At 46.1% G+C, this 23270-nt stretch overlaps 1 protein-coding gene across 1 annotated transcript in view; it reads right to left on the reverse strand.

Annotated features, from left to right (window-relative positions):
• The window catches only part of LOC147640108 (RHOMBOID-like protein 12, mitochondrial), a 75865-nt gene that overhangs the window by 41119 nt on the left and 11476 nt on the right, over positions 1-23270 (reverse strand). Inside the window, exon 2 of the mRNA XM_086777157.1 lies at positions 11876-11990. Within this exon, the coding sequence (XP_086633283.1) occupies positions 11876-11990 (115 nt within the window). The remainder of the gene's footprint in view (positions 1-11875; positions 11991-23270) is intronic.

Raw genomic sequence — 23270 nt, forward strand, 5'->3', positions numbered from 1 at the left:
CCCCTTCCTTGTAATCCTTCGCCTTGCCCATAGGCGTTAGATTATCATATGGAAGTGGTTTCGTAAGATTGCTGCCCCCAACATTCATACCCATCATTGGGTCAACATTTCCCATTCCAACACCAGGCATACCATACATCCCAGCCATGTTTCCATACATTCCATGCTGCATACCTGGCTGCATGCCACCAAACATATTGCCTTGCATCCCAGGTTGCATGCTTCCAAACACATTTCCTTGCATACCGGACTGCATACCACCATACATATTCCCTTGCATGCCAGGCTGAAAATTGGCTCCAAAAGGCCCATACATACCCATGCCTCCCTGAGGATAACCCCCAGTCATGGATTGAAACACCGAGCCACCACCAAAGTACCCTGGATGCATGTTCTGCTGAGGAATAGGTGGCTGTCCATAGAAGGAACTCTGTGGGTTAGCACCAAAAGCATGCTGCATGTTCGGAAACTGGGCAGGTGATGGATCCTGTGGAGTGGTACCACTATGACCATGAGAAAGATTCTTCGATCGAACCTTCTTCTTCTTTTTCTGGGGCTCTGTGCGGGGCTCTGTGCGAGATCTCATAAATTCAGCAAATCTCTCACTCTGTGTGAGCTGCATAAAAGTATCCATAACACCAGCCAAGCGATCTTTGAACCGAGCATCATCATCCTCTTTACCATGCACATCTTCTGGCTGTGTTACATCCTCATAAGGCTCAACATCTGCAGCCTGTTCTCCTGCAAAAATATCCTCAGATACATCTCTTTCAGGAGAAGACTCTTGCTCTTCTTCTTCGTGATAGAAGTACTCTTCCTCTGTATCAGACATGATTGCTGAATGATTGCTGAATTTTCAGCGATGGCTTTCTCCAAAACAACCACGAGCTCACCCCCTTCAGAAAGTTGATGATTGGTCCCGGCAACGGAACCTTGAAACCGGCCTCTGATAGAAAACCAGAGTGCGGTAAGAGCTAAAACCCGTCCACTTGTAGTCTAGATGAAAAACCAAACACAGATTGGAGCTAGAGTGCCCAAATCTGAATACACAACGACACCTGTTGGCCCCAAAGCTTGGCGCCCCTTGCGGTATTTCTTTATTCCATTAAAATAATATGTATGGCTGAGTACAATACAAAAACCAGCCAAGAGTTTACACCTGTAGTCCAATCTGACTGCCCACAAATCCTTCTCAGCACAGAGGATCTATGCACACAGATCTGTGTCCTCAAGCAACACACTGTGTCTCCCTCTGATCAGCCAAGATCACAAAGCAGGCCAGCCATGGGCATACATCTGGCATAACTCATAAGCATGATACATCTTCTCAGCTCAACATACATGTGCTGTTCAATCCCTGTCTTAATCCCTTGTCAATCTGCTATACTCCTCCTCTCACAAGGAGCCAGATAACACATACCTGTAGCAGACATCAAGCAATAGAAAGAGAGATGGATGAACAGAGTCAAGGCTTACCAAGTTCAGCTCGTGAAACAACTCTGGAGGAAGCAACAGCACCAATCTGTGCCTGCAGGCACTTGAACCCACAATCCTGCTTCACACGTGTGCTTGCACTTGCCTGTATCTTCCTCCTGATGCTCACTCCTATGCTGTCCTTGAAAGTACAGATCTGAAAATCAGCACTGTACTTGATTGTACCGCCTCGGGATGCGTGCCAGGCGTTGTACTTGCAAAAACAGCCTGCTGTCCACTTCTGTACCAGCCTGAATCAGCATGCACAGGTCTGTCCAGCACCTGTAAACACTTCTGCAGCAGCTGTACCTTCTGTACCTGACTGCCCGTACACTGTACGGCAGTCGTACAGGGGTGTACTTGCTGAAAAACCAACTGTGCAGCCTGCACAGGCCTTCTGCGCAGCCCAACAGTAGCTGTCCTGTGCGCCGCCAGCAGCAGAGGAGAAAGAGAGAGAGAGAGAGAGAGAGTCCAGCACTGGCCGTACAGTGCTGTACGGCTGGTTTGCCTCAGAAAAACAGCAGCACACTTCTCTTCAGCAGTCGCCTCCCCTTCCTGTGCTTTTCCACGCTTGGATACATGCGCATGAAGGAAGCCTCTCCTTTTGCTACACGACTCCCCCAAAAAGAGAGGAGAGAGAGTGTAGAGAGAGAAAACCTCCTTCCCAAGTTAATCCCTAGGGCCCAACTTAATAAGTTCCCTAGGGCCACTAAGGCCTAGGGGCAACTTTTATAAACATTAAAAGTTAATGTTTTAATGTTCCCCCTTCACACCTAGGGTTGTCCACACATCTTTAAACACTGTCCGGGCACCCCCCATGTGAATCATAAAATATTCTGACCCTGCAACCACCATGCCCACACTTGTCCTGCTCCATTTTCACAGGGCCATGACAAGTTCTCATATCTCTCTCTCATATCTCTTTAAAGTTTGAAGTATTAAAGTAGATTGCTAAAGTCACGAAACTCAGGATACAAAAGACGGTGTGAGCATTTGTGTGACAGGATCTTCCAATACAAGACTTCCGCTGTATATTACATTGGTATCAGATTCACATTGTCAACACACACCGTATCCTAGCGTGGGGGCATCCTTGGATGGTTAGATTGCGTTCCAGCATGACCACCGACTTCAGCATCATGTCTACAGAAGGGAGTACTCATCAACCGAAAGACGTCTCCCCCGAAGGAGACCATGTTCTTCCGTCTAGAGCACACACCATAGCTCTTCTTAGAGCTCAGAACCAGCTGCTCACGGAGCGTCTCCAACTCTTGGAGGCAGCAGCAGCACGTCCTCCTCCGCCTCCAGCAACACCCGACTACATCTCCCTCTTCTTTCAGATGGAATAACAAAGGAGAGAGGATGAGGCCCGAAGGAAAGAAGAAAAAGCAGAAAGATGGGACTATGAGGAAGCCCAACGCAGGATCAACGAAGACCGGCGTCGGGCTGAACTCGCCGCTCGGGAACACCAACGTGAGCTTGATTGAGAACGTATGTTACTCGAGCACCAACGGAAAAAGGAGGCCATACACTTGAGGTATCAGCAGCTCTCCTCAGTATCCCCAGCCATAGGTGTCACCAGTCCGCAGTCCATAGCAGCATCAACCACCGTCATTCGCAGTCAACCAAACTTCAGTAAGTATGATGGTAAGTGTGACCATTCATCAGTTAATCAATTTATTCATCAGTTTAATGCTCATTTTCCATTAGCTAGGATCACAGACCCACAAGATAAAGTCCACTTAGCGGCTCCCCATCTCACTTGTGTGAGGTAGTCACTTGGTGGCAGCATTGGTCTAGTATTCATACAGACCAGGCCACAGGTGTCACAGCCTTTGACTGGGACATCTTTGTCCATAACCTGAAGACCAGATTCCTCCCGTCCCAGTACATGACCGGTCTGAAAGATGAGTTCTATGGACTCGGACAGAACAGATCCCCAGTGCTTCAGTTTTCCGGAAAGATTATCACTTTAGCACAGCAGTTAGGGCTATCTGCGCAGGCCAAGATGGAGCAATTCATTCGTGGATTGGACTCTAACATTCGGTTCACAGTTTGTAACTTTGAACCAAGTACATATGACCGGGCTTTGACTCTCGCTCAGAATGAAGAAATGAAGATGAACGGAGGCAAGCCCAAGCAGTCATCTCAATCCAGTACCAAACCCCAACTTGGGAAGGGTAATTCGTCTTCTAAAGGCACTAAGACAGACAACAGTCCTAGCTCTAGTTCAAGGGGTAAGGAATCCAAGCCTAAGAAGACCCCTGAGGAAAAAGCTCAAGCAAGCATCACTGGAGGCTATCTTCCTCCAGAGGAGCAAAGACTATCAATCAAAAAACCGATGTTTTTTCTGTCATACCATTGGGCATGGTAAGAAGGATTGTCCAAAAAGGCAAGCGGAGCAAGCCTCCAAAGAGCCTTCTGCCACAGTTGCCGCAGTATCCCCCACTCCAAACCCCCCTGCTACCACCAATGCGGTTCAGATCTTACCTTCTATGCATTCCATGCCATCCGTGGTACTTGATGCTAAGCAGGAGGGTGAGGCAACAACCACACAGAAAAGCCTAATCGCGCAAGGTGACAAACTGGCCCATCATCAGCAGTGCAACATTTGTACATTATTAGAACCAAGTAGGATGATATTTGTTGTACATCGTGACCCCATTGTACATCCTTAGTCCAGGATAAGTCAGGCACGAGCTACGTAGGTCATTCCTCAGCCTTAGCGGGTCAGTCAATCAGTCAAGTCCCTTAACCCACTTGGAGAGAATCATTCATGCATGTAGAGTCAGTAGAAGCCTTAGGGTTTGCATCAGAAAGCACTCTGCATCCTGCATAATATGCATTCATATGCCTGTGCATCATTTAGAACATCCCAAAAGCCTTAGGGAATTTACTAGGATTTATCTGGTATTTTTTCCATACTTTATGGTATTTATTTAAGCATTTATTGTCATTTATAAACATAAAGTTTATTAAATTATGACCAGCCAACTTGACCAACCCCTATCTAGTATCAAAAGGCTTGCATAGGGCTTAGTTTCTCATTCAGTCTTCAGTGTGCTAAGAGCTTTCCTCCTCAGCCCTAGGAGTACCCTTGCCTTCAGTCTCATCTAGCGCTTGGAGTACTTGAGTTTTGCTTCAGCCAGCCCTGGTTCTCCAATGCAGCAGTTCAACAGTCCCTACAGCCATAGGCGCTTGGAGTACTTGAGTTTTGCTTCAGCCAGCCCTGGTTCTCCAATGCAACAGTTCAGCAGTCCCTACAGCCATAGGCGCAGCCATACAGCACATCCACAGGCCCAAAAAAGCAAACACATCTACATTTTCTGCATATAACCCAGCCGGCCTGTGTTCAGTCCTCTACAGCCCTGCGTTTACAGTTCTACAGCAGCCCAGCCCTGCGTTTCAGTCCAGCATCAGTCCTACACCAATATTCAGCCCTACAGGCCTGCGTTTGCAGATTCCCAGCAGTTTCAGCCTTGATTCATCAGTCTACATCAGTATCCAGCATTCAGTGCATCATCCAGGCATACACCAGTCATCTAGTAAAGGTATTCTATCATTCATAAGCATTTACAGCATTCTAACATAGCTTAGAACAGTCCACCGCCTTCTTTTCTTAGCCTCAGGTGTGCAACCGTTCCTCATGCCCTTGGGAAGAGTGCATAGGCTAGAGATCAGTTCATTGAGGTGTTTCTACAGCCGTGTACAGTTCAGCCAGGCTTCCGATCCTCCGAGATCTTGCGTTTGGCTTATCTACAGTCCACAGTCATTCTCTCTAAAGTAATAAAGCAAATACTATCTCGTCATCGGGATAGGGGGCCCTTCAGTGGGTAATTTGGGACCCAATCTAGTGTACAGTTCTCATATCTCTTTAAAGTTTGAAGTATTGAAGTGGAATGCTAAACTCACGAAACTCAGGATACAAAAGACGGTGTGAGCATTTGTGTGACAGGATCTTCCAATACAAGACTTACACTGCATATTACAAATTGTAGAGAACCTTCCTCTCCCCTCGTGTCAGTTATTTCCAGAGCTCGGAGCAGGATGAGACCCTTCTTGAGACAGAGGCTCCCGATATCAGACGATGAGGCATACAGACAGCCCATTACATGGAATGATCTTATTAGAGAGATGTGCACCAACAGTCAAGCATTGGAAGACTCTTTGAAGTCTTCCCACGGATCAAAAGGATGCCTCCACCTACCTCAAGGGGAATTACAGATTGATTGAGCAAATTGATGCACCTATCCCCATGAGTGACTTACCCGTAAGTTCCATGATGAGTATCACCATAGATGGCTGGGTGCTTTTTCCAAAACAGATGTACCACTGAACGTATTAGCAATGCCAGACCAAGACCATGAGGGAGATTGCATATTCTATATTGTCCTAGCTGGATGACTTAAAATCCCTGGGGCTGCATCTTTTCTGGTACAAGCATATGCTGATGATCCCTTCTTTATGCCACAGAATTCTTCCCGGGAAGTTCAAATGCTTATGACCACTCTTTCATTGTATGGCTTGGCAACAGGATTGCATGTCAATTTTGACAAATCTAAATTACTTCCCCTGAAACAATGTGACTGGCATTCTATTCTTTGGCCGGGTCAGGTGGTGCATTCCAAAGATGTAGTCAGGCATTTGGGATATCCCATAGGATGGCATATCACCAGGAAGCAGCAGCTAAAATGGATCTTCCAAAGACTTCAACATAAACTGGAATACTGGAAGATTTCTACTTGGCCTCTTCACGTCAGGCTCAGAATAGTACAGTCCATTGTAATGTCCTATGTCCAGTTCTATTTGCCTTTGCTCCATTGGTCCTCCAGGGATATTTCAGTCTTTATGTCTCAAGCTATGGAGATGTTATGGAGGACAAAAACTGCTGTGAAAGCGTTGAGACTGATGAAGATGGAAATGGTGTGCTCTCCTAGGATGCATGGTGGACTTAATGTCCTCAATATAAGATATCATGTACTTGCAAGGAAGGCGACTATGCTGCATACTTTTTTCCGCCAACAACAGCCATGGACTTGTATGCTAGCATCCATGTGTGTCAACATGAGGACTTGTGCTTATGGTCATTGGATTACTGATCATTGGGAGGTTGTCATTGGGAGATTTGTAGGGAAGATACCTGGCTGTCCTTTCTCTACTGCTCTGATACTTGACTGGAAACAAGTACTTTCTAAGGTCAAATGGGCTCCTGATAATTGCTCGGGGACAAACTCAATGAGGAAAGAAAGTATTCATTGAAGTGCCATCTTTGACATTCCACTCGCTTTACAGGAACCTGTTCGGGCATACAATCTCATGAAATTGGGAATTAGATACATACATGATGTGGTAGATGATCAAGGCTATGTCTTATCTTTTCCTCATGCCACTGCTTTGTATGCATTGGGAATGCATCATAGGTCTATATGGAAGAAAATTGCTGATTTATTACATCCTTTTCTACCTGTTCCTCCTGTGGCTGACACAGACAGGCTTACGGATTGGCAATTGCAACCCTCTGCTACATGCACTCATCCTGTTCCTCTTCCTGCCTTAACCTCCATCAAAGCTTACAGGCTTCTTCAACCTGCTCCATGGATTCAACAACATGCTAATTCTCTGTGGCATATAAGGAAGCCCCTCTCATGGTGGCGGAAGAATCTCGAGATGTTATGGAAGTGTAAAATGCCATTGAAACAAAGACTTTTTCTTTGGAGATGTATGACAGGCACATTGTCAGTGGGGGTCACACTTGCTAAACGTCGCATTGCACCATCCACATGTTTAAGATGTCAGGCTCCTTCAGAGACTGTTCTTCATTTGCTTTGGCACTGCCCGTGTTCTAGGATCCTCCTAAGGAGAATTTCAGATTATCTTCGAATCCGTTTCCCGAGTCACAGATTTGGGAAACATTTCTGGCTCTTTGGCAGATTTATGAGGTCTTTGTCTCAATACTCACTATTTCTCTCTTGGGTGAGATATTGGGCTCTTTGGACAATCTAGAGGAGCATAATTTAGCATACTTGGGTCGGCAGATTCACAAGTCATATGAATCTTTCCGAGCCTCATTGCAGCAATCCTTATATGATGCCTGCCATGAGGGTGATATGGATGCTTCTTGCATAGAGCTTTTCTTTTTATGTTTCTGATCTTTGGGATACTCTCCATTTCGGAGACCTCCCATCATGTAAATTTATGAGCATATAAATATATTGCACTGGATATTACCAAAAAAAAAAAAGTGTGTGCAGGCTAGCTTCCCTCCTACCCAACATTGGTATCAGAGCCTGGTTAGGGTTAGGGTTTGCCCTCTGCTGCCCTTCAGAGCTTGAGCTTCAGCCTATTGCACACATCCTGCATTAGGGTTTTGTTGCATTAGGGTTAGGGCTTTCCCTACTGTCCTTTGCATCCGCCTTGCCGCCACCACCCTGTAGCCGCCCTGCCGTCCTCAACTGCCCGCTGCTGCGGACCGTACGCCCTCTGTGTGCTGCCGCCGCCGCTTAGATCTGCGCCGCCCTGTGTGCACTTCAGAGCTGCCGCCGACTTGTACCTGCACTGCCGCCACCCTGTATTGCCGCTTCAGATATGCACGCTCTTGCCTCAGATCTGTCAGATCTGCATGCCCCTGTCTCAGATCTGCCTGCACGATTGTAGCTGCTCACAATTTGGGGTATTTTTGCAAATTTTTTTCCAAATACTCAGAAATTGCTAAATACACAGCATAATTTTTGGGACTTTTCAACATTGAGCTCAAAATTGCAAATTTTTGACCTGAAATTGCACAAATTGCCTGTTGAAATTTGGGGCTTTTCACCATTGAGCTTGCAATTGCAACATTGGCACACATTGACATTGATTTCAACAAATTTGGTGCATAATTGCACTAGAAATTTGAAAATTTTGCAGAAATTGTCACTATTTGCAGGCACATTTGGGTATTGCAGGCACATTTGGGTGACATTGGAGCATTTCCCCCAAATTTTTGGGTATTACACGCACATTTGGTTGGCATTGGGACATTTCCCCCAATTTTTGGGTATTACAGGCACATTTGGTTGGCATTGGGACATTTTCCCTAATTTTTAAAATTGATTTTATGCATAGAAAGATGCATAAAGGATTTATTTTTATTTCAAAAGTGTTATTCTCACTAAAGTTGATTTTTATGCATAAATAGATGCATAAAAGGATTTTTATAAAAGTGTTATTCCCACTGAAGTTGATTTTTATGCATAGATAGATGCGTAAAGAATCTTTATATCAAAATTAGAATTCTCTTAAATTCTATGTTTAAATTCTATGAATAGATGTAATAAGATGTGATGAGAATCAGATAGATGTGAATGAATGGATGGATGGATGTGTTGTGAATAGAGGTAATGAGATAATTAGGGCTTTTCTACATTGAGCCCATTTTTGAAGCATTCGACCAATTTACATTTGATCTACCAGGATTTGAGCACTTGCAGCTCTTACAGGTGTCAGCTGATTGAGTTTTTCACGGCACATGTATACATTTGTGGTTTGCTGCAGTATATGTATGCCATTGTGGACACTTTGACAGATTTGCATCATCGTGCAATACACTTGCAATTTTGGGACATACATGTGTATTTCTCCTAGTGGTGAACATTGTATACTCGTGGTGACTTGTGACAGATATGCTGTCCTATCATGGCCAATAGTAATAATGACCTCTTTGGAATGCTATCTCAAGAGGACAAGCTCAATGGGGACAGCTACCCTATGTGGGCTTATATGATGCGTCATGTTTTGGTTGCCAAAAATGTATGGTTGTATGTGGATGGCACTGAGGAGCGTCCTCTTGCACCTGCTCCAGCGGAAGGTGAAGTGATTCCCGCTCATACTCCCGCAAGTCCACCTCCTCGTCTTCCTCCTACTTAGCAGCAGCGTACTTGGGATGCTAGGGATGCTCAAGCCCATGCATTGATTGCTCTCTCGTGCCGTAGGCATATCATTCTGCACATTCGATCTTGCACCACTGCAAAGGGTGCTTGGGATACCTTGGTGGCATTGTATTCAGGTCGCAATGAGGCTCGTGTAGCTTACCTTCGGGGCAAGCTTGAGACTGACCGCATGCTTGAAGATGACTCTATCGATCAGTACCTTACGCATGTGAAGGACCTACGAGAGCAGCTCATTAACATTGATGAGGCTTTGACAGATAGCTATCTTGTTCAGACACTTTTGCGCAACTTGCCAGACATTTGGCACCACTTTGCGGCTGTTGGCTGGCAATGCACCTAATGCGGTCGCTTTTGACAACCTTGTCACTCTCTTGCTCAGTGAAGAGCAATCTCGTTCCAACAGGAACAACATGATGTCTGTTGAGTCAGCAATGGCTGCTCCTTTTCGTGGGATTAGATCTGGGCCTAAACCTAGCCCATCGAATCCTCCCAAGACAGAGGACAAGCCTGAAAAGAAAAAGCACTGTAACTATTGCAGGAAAACAGGGCACACCATAGAGGAATGCAGGAAGCGTATCGAGAGTGAAAAAAAGAAGAAGGTGGCATCTTCTTCCACAGGTGCAGATCAGGCCAATTTGGCTACACATGTGTCAACCTTGACACTTACATCTTCATTGCCTGGCAGAGATGTCTTCTGATGCCATTGCTTTTGATGACTATGCTTTATAGTCTGTACTCCATGGTATGCATTGTCTGGCAGATGCATTTCAGGGGGGGATTCTACTTGCCCACATGCAGTTGGTGATGCCTCATGGTCACTTATGCTTGTTGACCCTTATGCTGGTCTATGCTAGATGCTTTCTCTTATGTGATGTCTACTGGAGATGCCTTTTATGCTGTTTTCCCTTGCAGCGGGATTGTTTCTACAATGTTGACATTGTCCCCATTTTCAGCTTTCCCCATTGCTGAATTTTTACTTTTATCAGTCCTACCATTGCTGATTTTTTCCTCATCAGATCCTCCATTGATGAGTATCACTTCTGCAGCTTACACTGCATGTCTCACACGCATGACTTCTGAATCCTATTGCCTTTACACATGCGTATATCTGCTACCTCTTCTTATGCTTATCACTGGTGCAGTTACAGAGCATTGATGTGGATTACATGCAGTTCAGCTTGGCATTTGGTACTTGCCTTCAGGGGGGTATTATGCGATGCCTCTTGATTTGATGCAGTTGATGTCCACATGATCTTTTCCATGTTTCTGGTGATGCATTTATGTACTACTGTGCTCTAGCATTAGCACTATGACATTGGGGATTCTCCTTTTTCCCGTCATATAGTGCTTGCTTTTTCAATTGGCACTGCAGTTCACTCTTACTGTGGAGCATAGTGCAGGGCAGCATTCACAGCTTTATCACCTTGCTGCTACCCGTTCACACCATTCACTTGAGGGGGGTTTGTTGGTCATGTCCACTCCCGGCTAGTTCAGGTGTGAACTCAGCTTACTCACGAGCACTTTTTCCCTGTGACTGGACACAGGTTTTTTCCCAGTGTGAACACACTTATGTGTGTTGGGCACTTTGCCCTAGGCCTTATGAAAATCTGCTAGCTGTTGTAGCAACAAAGAAGTCTCCATGCATACATCAGCCACACCACCATTATCTACTGCAGCCATTTGCACACTATTTGCCTTCACATATTCTTGCAGAAGCTCACCGGTGATCTGCAGAGCAAACGTGCAAACTCCGGAGAAGGTACCTGAGAACTTTCCTCTGCATTCTCTCCAACATTCACCGGAGTGTAGCTTGCATCAACATCAAGCCTTTGACATTTTTGTTGCTCCGAGGCATCTGAAGCATAACCCACATCCCGATCATCTCCTCAATAAGATCCATGTTAAGGCTATTGGCAGCCATGCCACCAACAGCAGCAGCCGGGTCATCCAAATCCATGTACAAAAGCAAAGAAAACCCGTTCTCTCAAACCCTAATTCAGCACCTGCAAACCCTAATTCAGCAGTCTGCAAAGACTTCAGAAAGCACGCCTCAAATCCCAGCCTCTCTCTCTCTCTCTCTCTCTCTCTCTCTCTCTCTCTCTCACACACACACACACACACACACACTGAGAAGGTGATGTACAAGGAGGAGAAACACAAGGCAGAAATCAACGGGATACAAGAAACAGACACAAAGCACAGGAAGCAAACAAACAGGTTGCGAGAAACAAGACGGAAGATGCAGAGAGCAGGTCGCAAGTCTTAAATGAGGAGACAAGCAAGTCGCACATTGAACAGACGAGCAGATCGCAGAGACTCAGGCAAGCAGGTTGCAGGTGAACAAAGACGAAGGCGAGCAAAAGCGCCCTCTGGGTTCTCTCTCTCTCTCTCTCTCTCTCTCTCTCTCTCTCTCTCTCTCTCTCACACACACACACACACACACACATGCACGCACACAAAACATACACAATTACCATGAAATGTTTCTCCATGAATCTGTAATTTAGATGCTGCCACATGGTATACACTGCCACATTGGTTCCTATCAAAGTCCAAAGCACTCCTCCCGGAGTAAATAAGCCTGTTCCTCTACACATATCAGCACACATGCTTTTAAATAACACTATAATGAAGTGAAGAAGGTTGCCAATCTACATCAAACATTGTATAATGTAATATTCACTGCAAGTGCACTTAAAAGCTGACCACGTGTGAAGTTCTTTAGTTTTTGTTGTATTATGAATTTCTCTACGGCCGCTTTTTAAATCAGTTGAAAATTGAAAAAACTACATGTGAGTTTACCTTTGAAGACATGAGGCTAGCTAAAGTTAGGACTGCGCTTTCCCTAGTTTAAATCATGTGTGCAATGAAGGATTGATACAAATCATATGATCTAAACTTAACACGTTTTAAATGTGTCTATTCCATACGAAGTATTTGAAGCCTCTCCTTTCAAAAAGGGTTCATAGAAGCCCTTTTTCTTTGTCATCTACACTCTGTCCAGTGCACACACTTGATGTCAGCATGTAATCTATCTTTCTGTATTTTCCTAACAGCAGGCCTGCTCTCCAGAACTGTCATTCACAGGAAAAGCAGCCCTTGACCATCTCTTAAAATGCTAGGCTTGTCCCCTTGGCTTGAGCAACCTACCCTTAGCCAAAACAACCAAAATGCACTTGGTACATGCATGTTATGTGTTGGCATTAGAAGCATGCTGGTGAAGTTATGAATATGATATGTATGATGAAAAGCCTGATGTCTAAAGATTACAACTTCATCTTCCCCTATATGATAATGTCATGTTTTGAAATGATGATGATTTAAGGAGTGTAATAGATAGAGAAAGTAACAAAAAACTACCTTTGTAGAGTGGTTCACATGCAATGAGTTTCACAATGATGCAAAAGACTTGCTTTAAAGTGACTTTCCATGCAAGTGGTTTTGGACCACAAGTATTAAGAAATGGACTAGAAGGAAATTATGCGATAGCATTGGTTGCATGTACAATGTTTCTCCATATGTTGGTGAGAAATATTTATTATGTATGTTGCTTCTTATTTGTAACCACAGCTTTTCTTCACAGCTTCTTCTCCCTCTTCTCTGTTGGGGTAAAGGCATTATGCCCACCCTTATAGTGTGTTCAAGCCCATAAGTTATAGTACATAGTACACTTAGTACTTTTAATGTACTAAGTGCACTACGTGTACTAGTGCAATATACATGTGTGATAGGGGAGTCACACACTCAATGCTTGAGTTGACTTATCCCCACAACTCTCTCTCTCTCTCTCTCTCTCTCTCTCTCTCTCTCTCTCTTGTTCTCTCTGTGTATGTCTCCCACATGAATCTCTAACCCTAATCCTCCCATTCAACTGGTATCAGAGCCTTCAACTGGAGCACACAGTCGAGCTGGCAGTGAAGCGTAGCAATGCTTGAGATTGGAGCTTCTTGTAAGGACAGAGAGCGCTAAGCAGCGCACAGCACTGAAGAGATAGTGCAGGGCATCAACGCTCGCAGCAAGTCGTGACAGCGTGAGCAGCTTGCAACAGGCGCCTGGCCACTAGGCGAAGGCAGCGCTGGCCCTTGTTCACTATCGGCAACGAGGACAGACAAGAAGAGCTCGTGAAGCGAAGACTACAGAGGCGTGGTGCACATGGTGGATGGCATAGCGGGCGTCCATCGAATACTAGGCCAGCGCATTCAACTGACTCCCTTGGCGCTAGGCGAAACAGGCGGACACTTAACTGGCTGCGAACCAGAACAACACGCATACCTGGCGCTACCCCGCTACCAGCGATAAGGTTGGCGGCGTGCTGCGCTTGTTGCCCTTCTACTGCACAGAGCCTCCAACAACAAGAGGGTAAAGGACAACCATGAAGCTTCTGCCCAGGGAAAGCGAGAAGCTTTTCTTGCATCAGGCATGCTTCCTTGCACAAAAACGCCTTGCTAAAGGTCTCCGCATCAATTGTGCAGAAGCCATTGCCCTTATTGCTTCTCAAACGCCATAGCTCACAGCTCTCGTATGGTCCTGGCTGGGAGCGAAGCCTCCTGTGGACAGAATCGAATCCACAGCAACAAGCAGGAGCAACAGCATCAACATCAACAAGAAGTGCCCCCCCCCCCCTATCTGCAAAACAGCATCAACACAAAGAAATTCAGCCTGCAAATCTCAGAGAAATTCAAAAATTTAGAGGTATTTGCCTTCAATTTTGGGAATTTCTTATCAATTCAATCAATTGAGCAGGTACAGGTGCCGAATTGCTCAATTTTTGAGCAAAATTGGCAAAATTGGGTGACATTGGTCACAATCAGGATCAATTTGCAAGAAATTGGATGTCGAAATTTGGGGCTTTTGATGTAATTGTGCAATTAAGGAGTCATACATGCTGTATGATGTGAGAAATCGCACATTCGGGCAAAATTGCAGCAAATTGCAGTGCAAATCAAGGGGCTTTTGTGCCGATTGGATTGATTTGCATGCAGGCAATCGCATTTGATGCTTTGGGCAATGTGTTGATGCCTTACGAGCACTCAATGTGCCTGTAAATCAAGGGGCTTTCATGTATTGGATGTATATGTGGCCAGGGGGAAGCATCGTGAAGACTCTGGATGCCTTCATGTGCGCTAATGTACCATGTATGATCAGAAATTGATCTTAAATCAAGGGGCTTTTCAAGATTTTATGCTTGTTAAGCTTGGCAAAGCAGCAGGCAAGACTTTTATGCCTTAAATCCTCAGAAATCAGCTTGCAGTCAAGGGGCTTTTGCCCAATTTCTGTTCAAGACTGTTGTATGCAGTGTTCGGGACTGTAAAAGTCTGATTTTCACTCATTTGGACAGCTAGGAGAGCATTTATTGCTACTGTACCTGTTGGTACAGATTTGGTACAGCTTTGTACATGTTTTGGCATGGCTGCACATTGATTTGAGTGGGGAAAAGGTTCATTTTCAGTTGCTGTACTTGTCGGTACAAGTTTGGTACATCATTGGTGAGCACTTAGTACTGCTGTACAGTACTTTGGAAGGGCAACAGAGCACATTTAAGGTGCTGTCCTAAATCTGCAGCAACCAGATTTTGGTGATTTCATCACATAAAGTGGGAGTAAAGTTGCATTTGTGCTTCCGCAGTGGGAGATAAAGCTTGGGAGAACAACTGTGAGCACTTTGTGTGCCTTTTGGTGCAGTGTTTGCACATTTTGCAGGGAGTCAGGCATTGACAGGTTGCATATTGCTATGGCAACCACAGGTGAGAGCTCTTCATTGCTTCACATCAAGAAGCTTGAAGGCTCACATAACTATGATATTTGGCAAACCCAGTGCTATAATGTGTTGCTCCAGAAGAAGCAGCACAAGCCTATCAAAGAAAGGGGTGTAAAGCCCGCTTCTCTTACTGCTGAAGAGTGGGAAGATATGGATGAGCTGGCAAGATCTACTATCATGTTGTCTGTGTCAGACTCTTTACTTTTCAGCATTCGTGAAGAGAAGACAGCTTGGGGAATGTGGCAGAGATTGCAGGACTTGTATGCCCAGCAAAGTGCCTCAAGCAAAGTGTATTGGTTGAAGAAACTCATAGGTCTTCAGATGAAGGAAGGGGCGTCTATGACAGCCCATCTAAATGAGTTTAATGGTATTGTCAACCAAGTTATAAATCAAAAGTTGGCAATGGACGATGAGTTCAAAGCCACTTTTCTCTTATGCACTTTGCCAGAGAGTTGGGACACATTCAGGACAGCCACTAGCAATTCGAATGCTATGCTGTCATATGCAGATGTTGAGGGTGCTCTTCTTCAAGAAGAGATGAACAGGAAAAACAACTCTGTTGGAAAGTCCAATGCAATGAATGCACGTGGGAGATCCCAGCAAAGGGGAAAAAGCCAAGAACGGGGAAGGAGCAAGTCCCGCTCTAAAAAGGACTTGGAATGCCATTATTGTGGCACGAAGGGACACATCAAAAAGCAATGCTACAAATGGAAAAATGATCAAAAAGAAAAGGGAAAAGGCAAAGACAAAGACAAAGATGAAGCCAAAGATGTAAAGCCAAAGGGCAAAAGTGGAGTCAAGATTGAAGAAATCAATGTGTCACATGCAGGTGACAGTGAGGATGAGATCCTATTTACGTCTTCACTTGATGCCCATTCACTTCTTACAGGTGGTCATGGTATGCACTCATGGATCATTGATTCAGGTGCCTCCTTTCATGTCACAGGTTGCAGAGACTTGTTTGTCAGGTATACTGCTGGCAATGAAGGAGTGGTTTATTTGGGTGATAACCATGCATGCAAGATTCTTGGCAGAGGTGATGTGAGGCTTGTGTTTTCAGATGGCTCACAGCTTATGCTCCATGATGTCAGGCATGTGCCTGAGATCAAGAAGAACCTGCTTTCTACTGGACAGCTTGATGATGCTGATTATGTTACCACATTTGGTCGTGGAAAGTGGAAGATTAGTAAGGGCTCACTGGTTGTTGCCAGAGGCTCTAAGGTGGACACTCTTTATTTCATGCATGCAGGTGTTTGTCACCATGCTAATGTAAATGCAACCGAGCTGCCGGAAATCTCTATGTGGCATAGCCGGTTGGGACACATGAGTGTCAAAGGAATGGAGCAATTGTCTCGTTTGGGTTACTTGCCTTCTCTAAAGTTTTCAAGTTTTCAGTTTTGTGAGCATTGTATATATGGTAGGCAATTCAGATGGATGTGAAGACTGCTTTTCTTCACGGTGATCTCCATGAGGAGATATATATGCAACAGGCAGAGGGTTATGCAGTAAGTGGAAAGGAGAAGCTTGTATGCAAGCTGAAAAAGAGTCTTTATGGGCTCAAACAGGCACCAAGGGAATGGTATCATAAATTTGATACATTCATGAAATCCCAGCATTTCAGGAGAAGTGACATAGATCACTGCTTGTACACCAAGAAAGCTTTGGATGGCAGTCTATTGATCCTCATCTTGTATGTTGATGATATGTTGATTGCCGGGAAATCTCGTAAGGAGATGGATACCTTGAAGCAGAGGCTGCATCAAACCTTTAATATGAAGGATTTGGGTGATGCAAATCACATTTTGGGTATGTGGATACTTCGGGACAGAAATCAGCATGTGTTGTATTTGTCTCAGAAGGAATACATTGGCAAAGTTTTGCAGAGGTTCAATATGGACGGGGGGAAGAAGACTAGTACTCCTTTGCCTCCATATGTGAAACTCAGTGCTATGGACAGCCCACAGTCAGATAGTGGCAGGGCTGATATGGCCAAGATTCCGTATGCTTCAGCTTGTGGCAGTCTCATGTATGCCATGGTTGCTACTAGGCCGGACATTGCATTTGCAGTGGGAGTGGTTTCTAGATACATGGCCAACCCTGGCAAGAAGCATTGGAAAGCAGTGAAAGGTGTCATGAGATACCTGAAGGACACACAGGATATGTGCATATGCTTTGGCAAACAGGATGCATTAGTGCATGGTTACACGGATTCGGATTATGCCGGTCATCCAGATAACCGGAAGTCTACTACCGGTTATGTGTTTACATTCACAGGAGGTGCTGTGTCATGGATATCCAGGATGCAGAAGTGCACAGCCTTATCTACTACAGAGGCTGAGTATATTGCAGCCACAGAGGCTTGCAAGGAGGCATTATGGCTATCTCGGTTAGTGGTTGATTTGGGTTATACAGGGGATATTCCATTGTTGCATTGTGACAGTCAGAGTGCCATCCAGTTGGCAAAGAACCTTGTCTTTCATGCAAAGACGAAGCATGTGGATGTGAAGTATCACTTCATCAAAGAGGTGATAGAGAACAAGCAAATTCAGCTTGTAAAGATTCATACGGATGACAACCCGGCTGATCTGTTGACAAAGAGTTTGCCTCCGGAGCGGTTTGCTCATTGCAGACACTTGATGGGCATTGGATGAGGCCAGTTTCAGCCTTGATATGGCCTTGTATATTATCATGTACATGCTGATTTTTTTTTCCTTTACTTAAGGGCACTTTGCCTTTAAGTGGGAGGTTGTTGGGGTAAAGGCATTTATGCCCACCCTTATAGTGTGTACAAGCCCATAAGTTATAGTACATAGTACACTTAGTACTTTTAATGTACTAAGTGCACTATGTGTACTAGTGCAATATACATGTGTGATAGGGGAGTCTGTCAGAATATGCAGCGGAGATGATGACCAAATCTGGGAACACAAGAGCAAAAACGCAGGCAGAAAAAACAGCACAAAAAAGAGAGAGATGTAGGCGTGTAACTCTGCTCTGATATACACAAGAAGATCCCGAGATATGATACAAATGAGGTATGGGGGCTCAGGACCTATATATACTCCCCTAGAGGGCAGTCGGCCAGCATCAGGAAAGCCCACGACTGAGGAATATGTCCACGACTGCTGAAAATAGCAGTCGGCCAGCTACAGATGCTTACGCCTAGTCAGAACAAGTCGGCCAGCACTCTGACAGCCCACGACTGATGTAGATCCAGTCGGCCAGCTACAGAGTGCTCCTGGCATCACCTGGCACCCCTCCCAAGCCTCAGAAAAATGGGAAAAAATAGGGGAAAAATACGGAGGGTGGGGAAAAATGGGAAAACACCTCATAAGGGTGGGCACACCCACAACAAAGGCCCTGGTGTATAAAACTGGACAGGAGATGACTTCTAACACCCCCTCTCAGCTCCTGGCTGTGTAACCAACCACTGGGAGCTGGGGTGCCGCCTGAGCAAATCCTGAGAGCGACTTCGTGAAGAGGTCCACCGTACTGTCCTCCGTCGAACAGAACTCCAGCAAGATGTCATCAGCAACAATCTGTTCACGAACAAAGTGCCAGTGGAAGCCCAAACCTGCAATGTAACCTCCTCCTGCTCCGTAAAACTGCTCCTGGGGCATAAGTAGATCTCCGCGTGTCCGGATCTCCACCCCAAACCGAGTCACTCCAACCGTGGAGTCGGACTCCATCCAACAATCCCCCTCCTGTGTACAAGAGTCTATGATCCTTCGCATGTCGCAGAAAACACAGGAAACGCAATCCTGCCTCACAAAGAGACATCTGCAACCAAGAGCTCAACTGCCTCATCAGGAAGCTCCCGTCCAATCCGGTGTCCATCAACCAGATCCATGAACCATACAGCTTCTGAATCACAGAGACATCACACTGCTCACAAGGATCAACACCTGTTACGGTGCACAAGCAAGTCCTGGAAACCTGATGAAACCTGTCAACCACCCCCTCTGAATCCGGAACCACAAAGCCTGGAGAAACCACCTCCTTCTGCAAGTAATCACCTGTCACCTTCCTGGCTTTCTGAAAGGTCCCCGTGGAAAGAACATCCTCATCTACAGGAGGTTCTATGTCCCGAACACTACGAGACATCAGAGCATAAGTGACCTGTACAGCTTCCTCTGACTCACGAACACAAGAACTACCAACCTCAGTACTGGAAAGTTCTTGCCAACTGCTGCCATCTACTGGTAAGCTATCCACCATCTGGTCCCGGAAAGCCCGCACCTGCAGCGTATCCACACCTGAGCAGCTATTACCACACTGCCACTCATCACAATCTTGAGGACCCGGGAGAGAGAGTGCTGAAAGCCTGTAGACTCCATTCTCCACTCCACCTTCCCAAACCACTTGGCCTGTTGCTTTGTCCCGGAGAGCAACAAAATGCTCATCAAACTCCACCCGTACGCCAGTCTTGCAAACCTGATGCACTGACAACAGATGAAAACCAAGTGCCGGAACATACAACACCTGGGAGGAATGCTTCCCCCCTCTGCCATCGGGAACTATCTCCATCCTGCCCTCACTGTGAACTGGGATAGTGGACGTATCCCCAGTAAGAATCTGACCAAAACACCTGCAGAGATCCTGTAAACCGGAACGGGAAGGAGTCATGTGCCTGGAAGCACCACTATCGAGAATCCACTCCCGAGTATCCGTTGCGGAGAGTCCTCCAATCTCCTCCCTGCCTGAAGAAAATGAAGCATCGGTGTCCACCTCCAGGTGCACAAAAGCCGGAGTCTTCATGATTGCTGCTGAGGAGTCTTCACCCTTCTCGGTCTTCCGCTTGGGACACTGCCTCCAGTAGTGGCCTTTCTCGCCACAATCATTACAGGTCCTCTCTGCCTTCAGTTTCTCGCGGTCAACGTCGGACATCTTCTCAGAAGACTTCTCCGATGAAGCCTTCCCTTTGCCCGAGTTACGGCCTTTCGACCGTTGGCCAGTAAAGGCCTCCGAACCTCCACCCTGAGGAGGGTTCGTAAATCGTTCCTCCTGGTCCAGGACCATGGGCACAAGCTCCTCCCAAATGATGGTGCTGAGCCTGCCACTGGTAATCAAAGAAGAGTAAAATGCTGAGTACGAAGAGGGCAAATGTGACAGCAACGTGATGGCCATGTCCTCTGACGATATCTCCTTCCCAGCCTGAAGAACCTCCTGCTGAAGAGCCTGCAGCTTGTTAATATGCTCCCGCATCGTCGACGACTTTGCAGGGCTCATAACCCGCATCTGTACTTCCAAGGAAATCCTCTTCATGGGCGATACCCTGTTGTAAAGTGAGGCCAAATGCTGCCATATACCTCTGGCCAGCGTCATGTGCTTTACATGATTAATTACCTGTGGTGTGCAGTTGAGGAAAATAAACGAACGGACCCTGGCATTGACACGATCCCACATCTGCGTCTGGGCCTCCCGGTCCTTTCGGGTTGACGGTAACTCCCCTTCCTCTACTTCCGGCCGTGGAACACCAACAACGACGAAATCGGCGAGATCGTAGGACTCCAGAACGGATTCCATCATCACCTTCCATATGCCGTAGTTGCTCCCGTCCAACTGACGGTCCACCGGAAACGTGGGGAGTGTCGGGATCTTCACATGTCTCTCGGCCATCTCAAACAGATCTGCCATAGCGGGGATGTACTCTGAAAAGGGTGGGTGGGTGGGAACAAAGAAGAACTAATACCTGCAAGTGGCTGTCCAGCAAATCAGCCCGCCTTCCTCTTGCTTCTCCTCTTCCCGATCATCCCAAAACAGTCCACCAATCAGCCACAAAACAGCCCCCTCTTGCTCACACAAATCCCAAGACCTATCTAGAGCCTAGGGCTCTGATACCATGTCAGAATATGCAGCGGAGATGATGACCAAATCTGGGAACACACGAGCAAAAACGCAGGCAGAAAAAACAGCACAAAAAAGAGAGAGATGTAGGCGTGTAACTCTGCTCTGATATACACAAGAAGATCCCGAGATATGATACAAATGAGGTATGGGGGCTGAGGACCTATATATACTCCCCTAGAGGGCAGTCGGCCAGCATCAGGAAAGCCCACGACTGAGGAATATGTCCACGACTGCTGAAAATAGCAGTCGGCCAGCTACAGATGCCTACGCCTAGTCAGAACAAGTCGGCCAGCACTCTGACAGCCCACGACTGATGTAGATCCAGTCGGCCAGCTACAGAGTGCTCCTGGCATCACCTGGCACCCCTCCCAAGCCTCAGAAAAATGGGAAAAAATAGGGGAAAAATACGGAGGGTGGGGAAAAATGGAAAAACACCTCATAAGGGCGGGCACACCCACAACAAAGGCCCTGGTGTATAAAACTGGACAGGAGATGACTTCTAACAGAGTCACACACTCAATGCTTGAGTTGACTTATCCCCACAACTCTCTCTCTCTCTCTCTCTCCCCCCCTTGTTCTCTCTGTGTATGTCTCCCACATGAATCTCTAACCCTAATCCTCCCATTCATTCTCTCACTCACTCATAAACCCTAATAGAGAGTACCAGGCTCTGATACCATGATGAAAAATAGGTAGAGGGAGAGAAGACACACACACAAGAGCAAACCCTGATGTATTAGTCAAACCCTAACCATAGAGGGAAGCCATGTCCCATCTCACACAATGCATAAAGCCATAATCCATAAGCTACAACACACTACATGTGCTGTGTCCACACACTGCTAACCCTAGCTAATGTCCACACACTATGACCAGCTAGACGCAGTCATTTATGTCTCACATGTTACTACCTAACATGCCAGCACATAGTGCAACTGGCACAAGCTACTATCACAGGCTGCCTACGAAGTTAGATTAAGATTTATTTTAACAGCGTGGCTGGCACCCGCTGAGAGCATTGCATATCAATTAGCTCATCGGGTTGGGGACCCTGAGGTCAAAGGTTCATTCCTGATTTCATTGTGGAACGCAGTAATGCACATATGTGCGAGCAGGTGCATGTTCTAACACAAGATTGGGCCATGACCCCAAGCACTAATGCACAAATGGACCCCAAGGTCAAAGGTCCATTCTTGATTTCATTGTGGAGCGCGGTAAAGCACAAGTGCTAACACAAGAATGGGCCGTGACCCCAGGCACTAATGCGCAAATGGATACTTTTGCACATTTGGGTATTTGATTTGTGTGGAGGAACATAGAAAAATGCAAAGTCCAATGCTCGGGCCAAATTCGTCCACTAGTTTCGTAGGCCACAAGAACTCGACAATTATCTCAGGCGGAGACCTGTAAATTATGGCAACATTGCTCCAATTGCGCTGAAAGTTTCAGCAGCCCTTCACAACAGCACTCAGCAACTTGCAATGCACCAGCGAGATTCAATGTGTTTTTGTTAGCAAACATCTCCTGTCTGTACCATATCACTCAGTAGGGAGTGAGGGCCTCTGTTGTGGGTGTGCCCACCCAGTTACGAGTATTCTCCATTTTTCCTCATTTTCCATGTTTTTTCCTTGTTTTATCTAGTCATGGGGGGACTGTTTTCCTTTGGCTGACTGATGTCTTGCTGGCCAACATGATGCAAGAGCTGGCCGACTGGATTTTCCCAGTCATGGGCCTCGTTTATGGGCTATCGGCCTGTTCTATACAAGTCGACCTGCTACCCATAGTAGTATATATAGCACCTCGTCCCCTCACACCATTCTTGTATCATTTGTACCGGATCTTCAGTGTATGTAGTAGAGTTTATACAGCTTCTCTCTCTTTACACTTCTGCGTTTTCTCTCTCACAACTGTTTGTCTCATTTCCGCTATGCATTCTGACATGGTATTAGAGCCCCAAGTGGCTTAAAGCTTGGAGATAGTGAGAGCTTGAGGGTCAGTTGTTTTTTGGTGCTAATTGGAGAATTTCTAGGCTGTTCGGGACGTGGAGAAGCAGGAAGAAGGCGGCCATCATTGCTAGACAGCCACCTTGGATAGTGTTTGCAACCTCTTCTTCATTTTTTTCCCACCAACCCTCCCTTCACAAGACCTTGTGAACCCTTGAGATGGCATATTTGCTCGAGATGGCTGAGAAGCATGTGAAGATCCCCACCCTCCCGACATTCTCGATGGATCGATAGTTGGACGGGACCAACTATGGCATCT

Source organism: Cibotium barometz, chromosome 3, assembly GCF_041138505.1.
Source record: "Cibotium barometz isolate CiBa-2024 chromosome 3, ASM4113850v1, whole genome shotgun sequence".
In the NCBI taxonomy this organism is placed as follows: domain Eukaryota; kingdom Viridiplantae; phylum Streptophyta; class Polypodiopsida; order Cyatheales; family Cibotiaceae; genus Cibotium; species Cibotium barometz.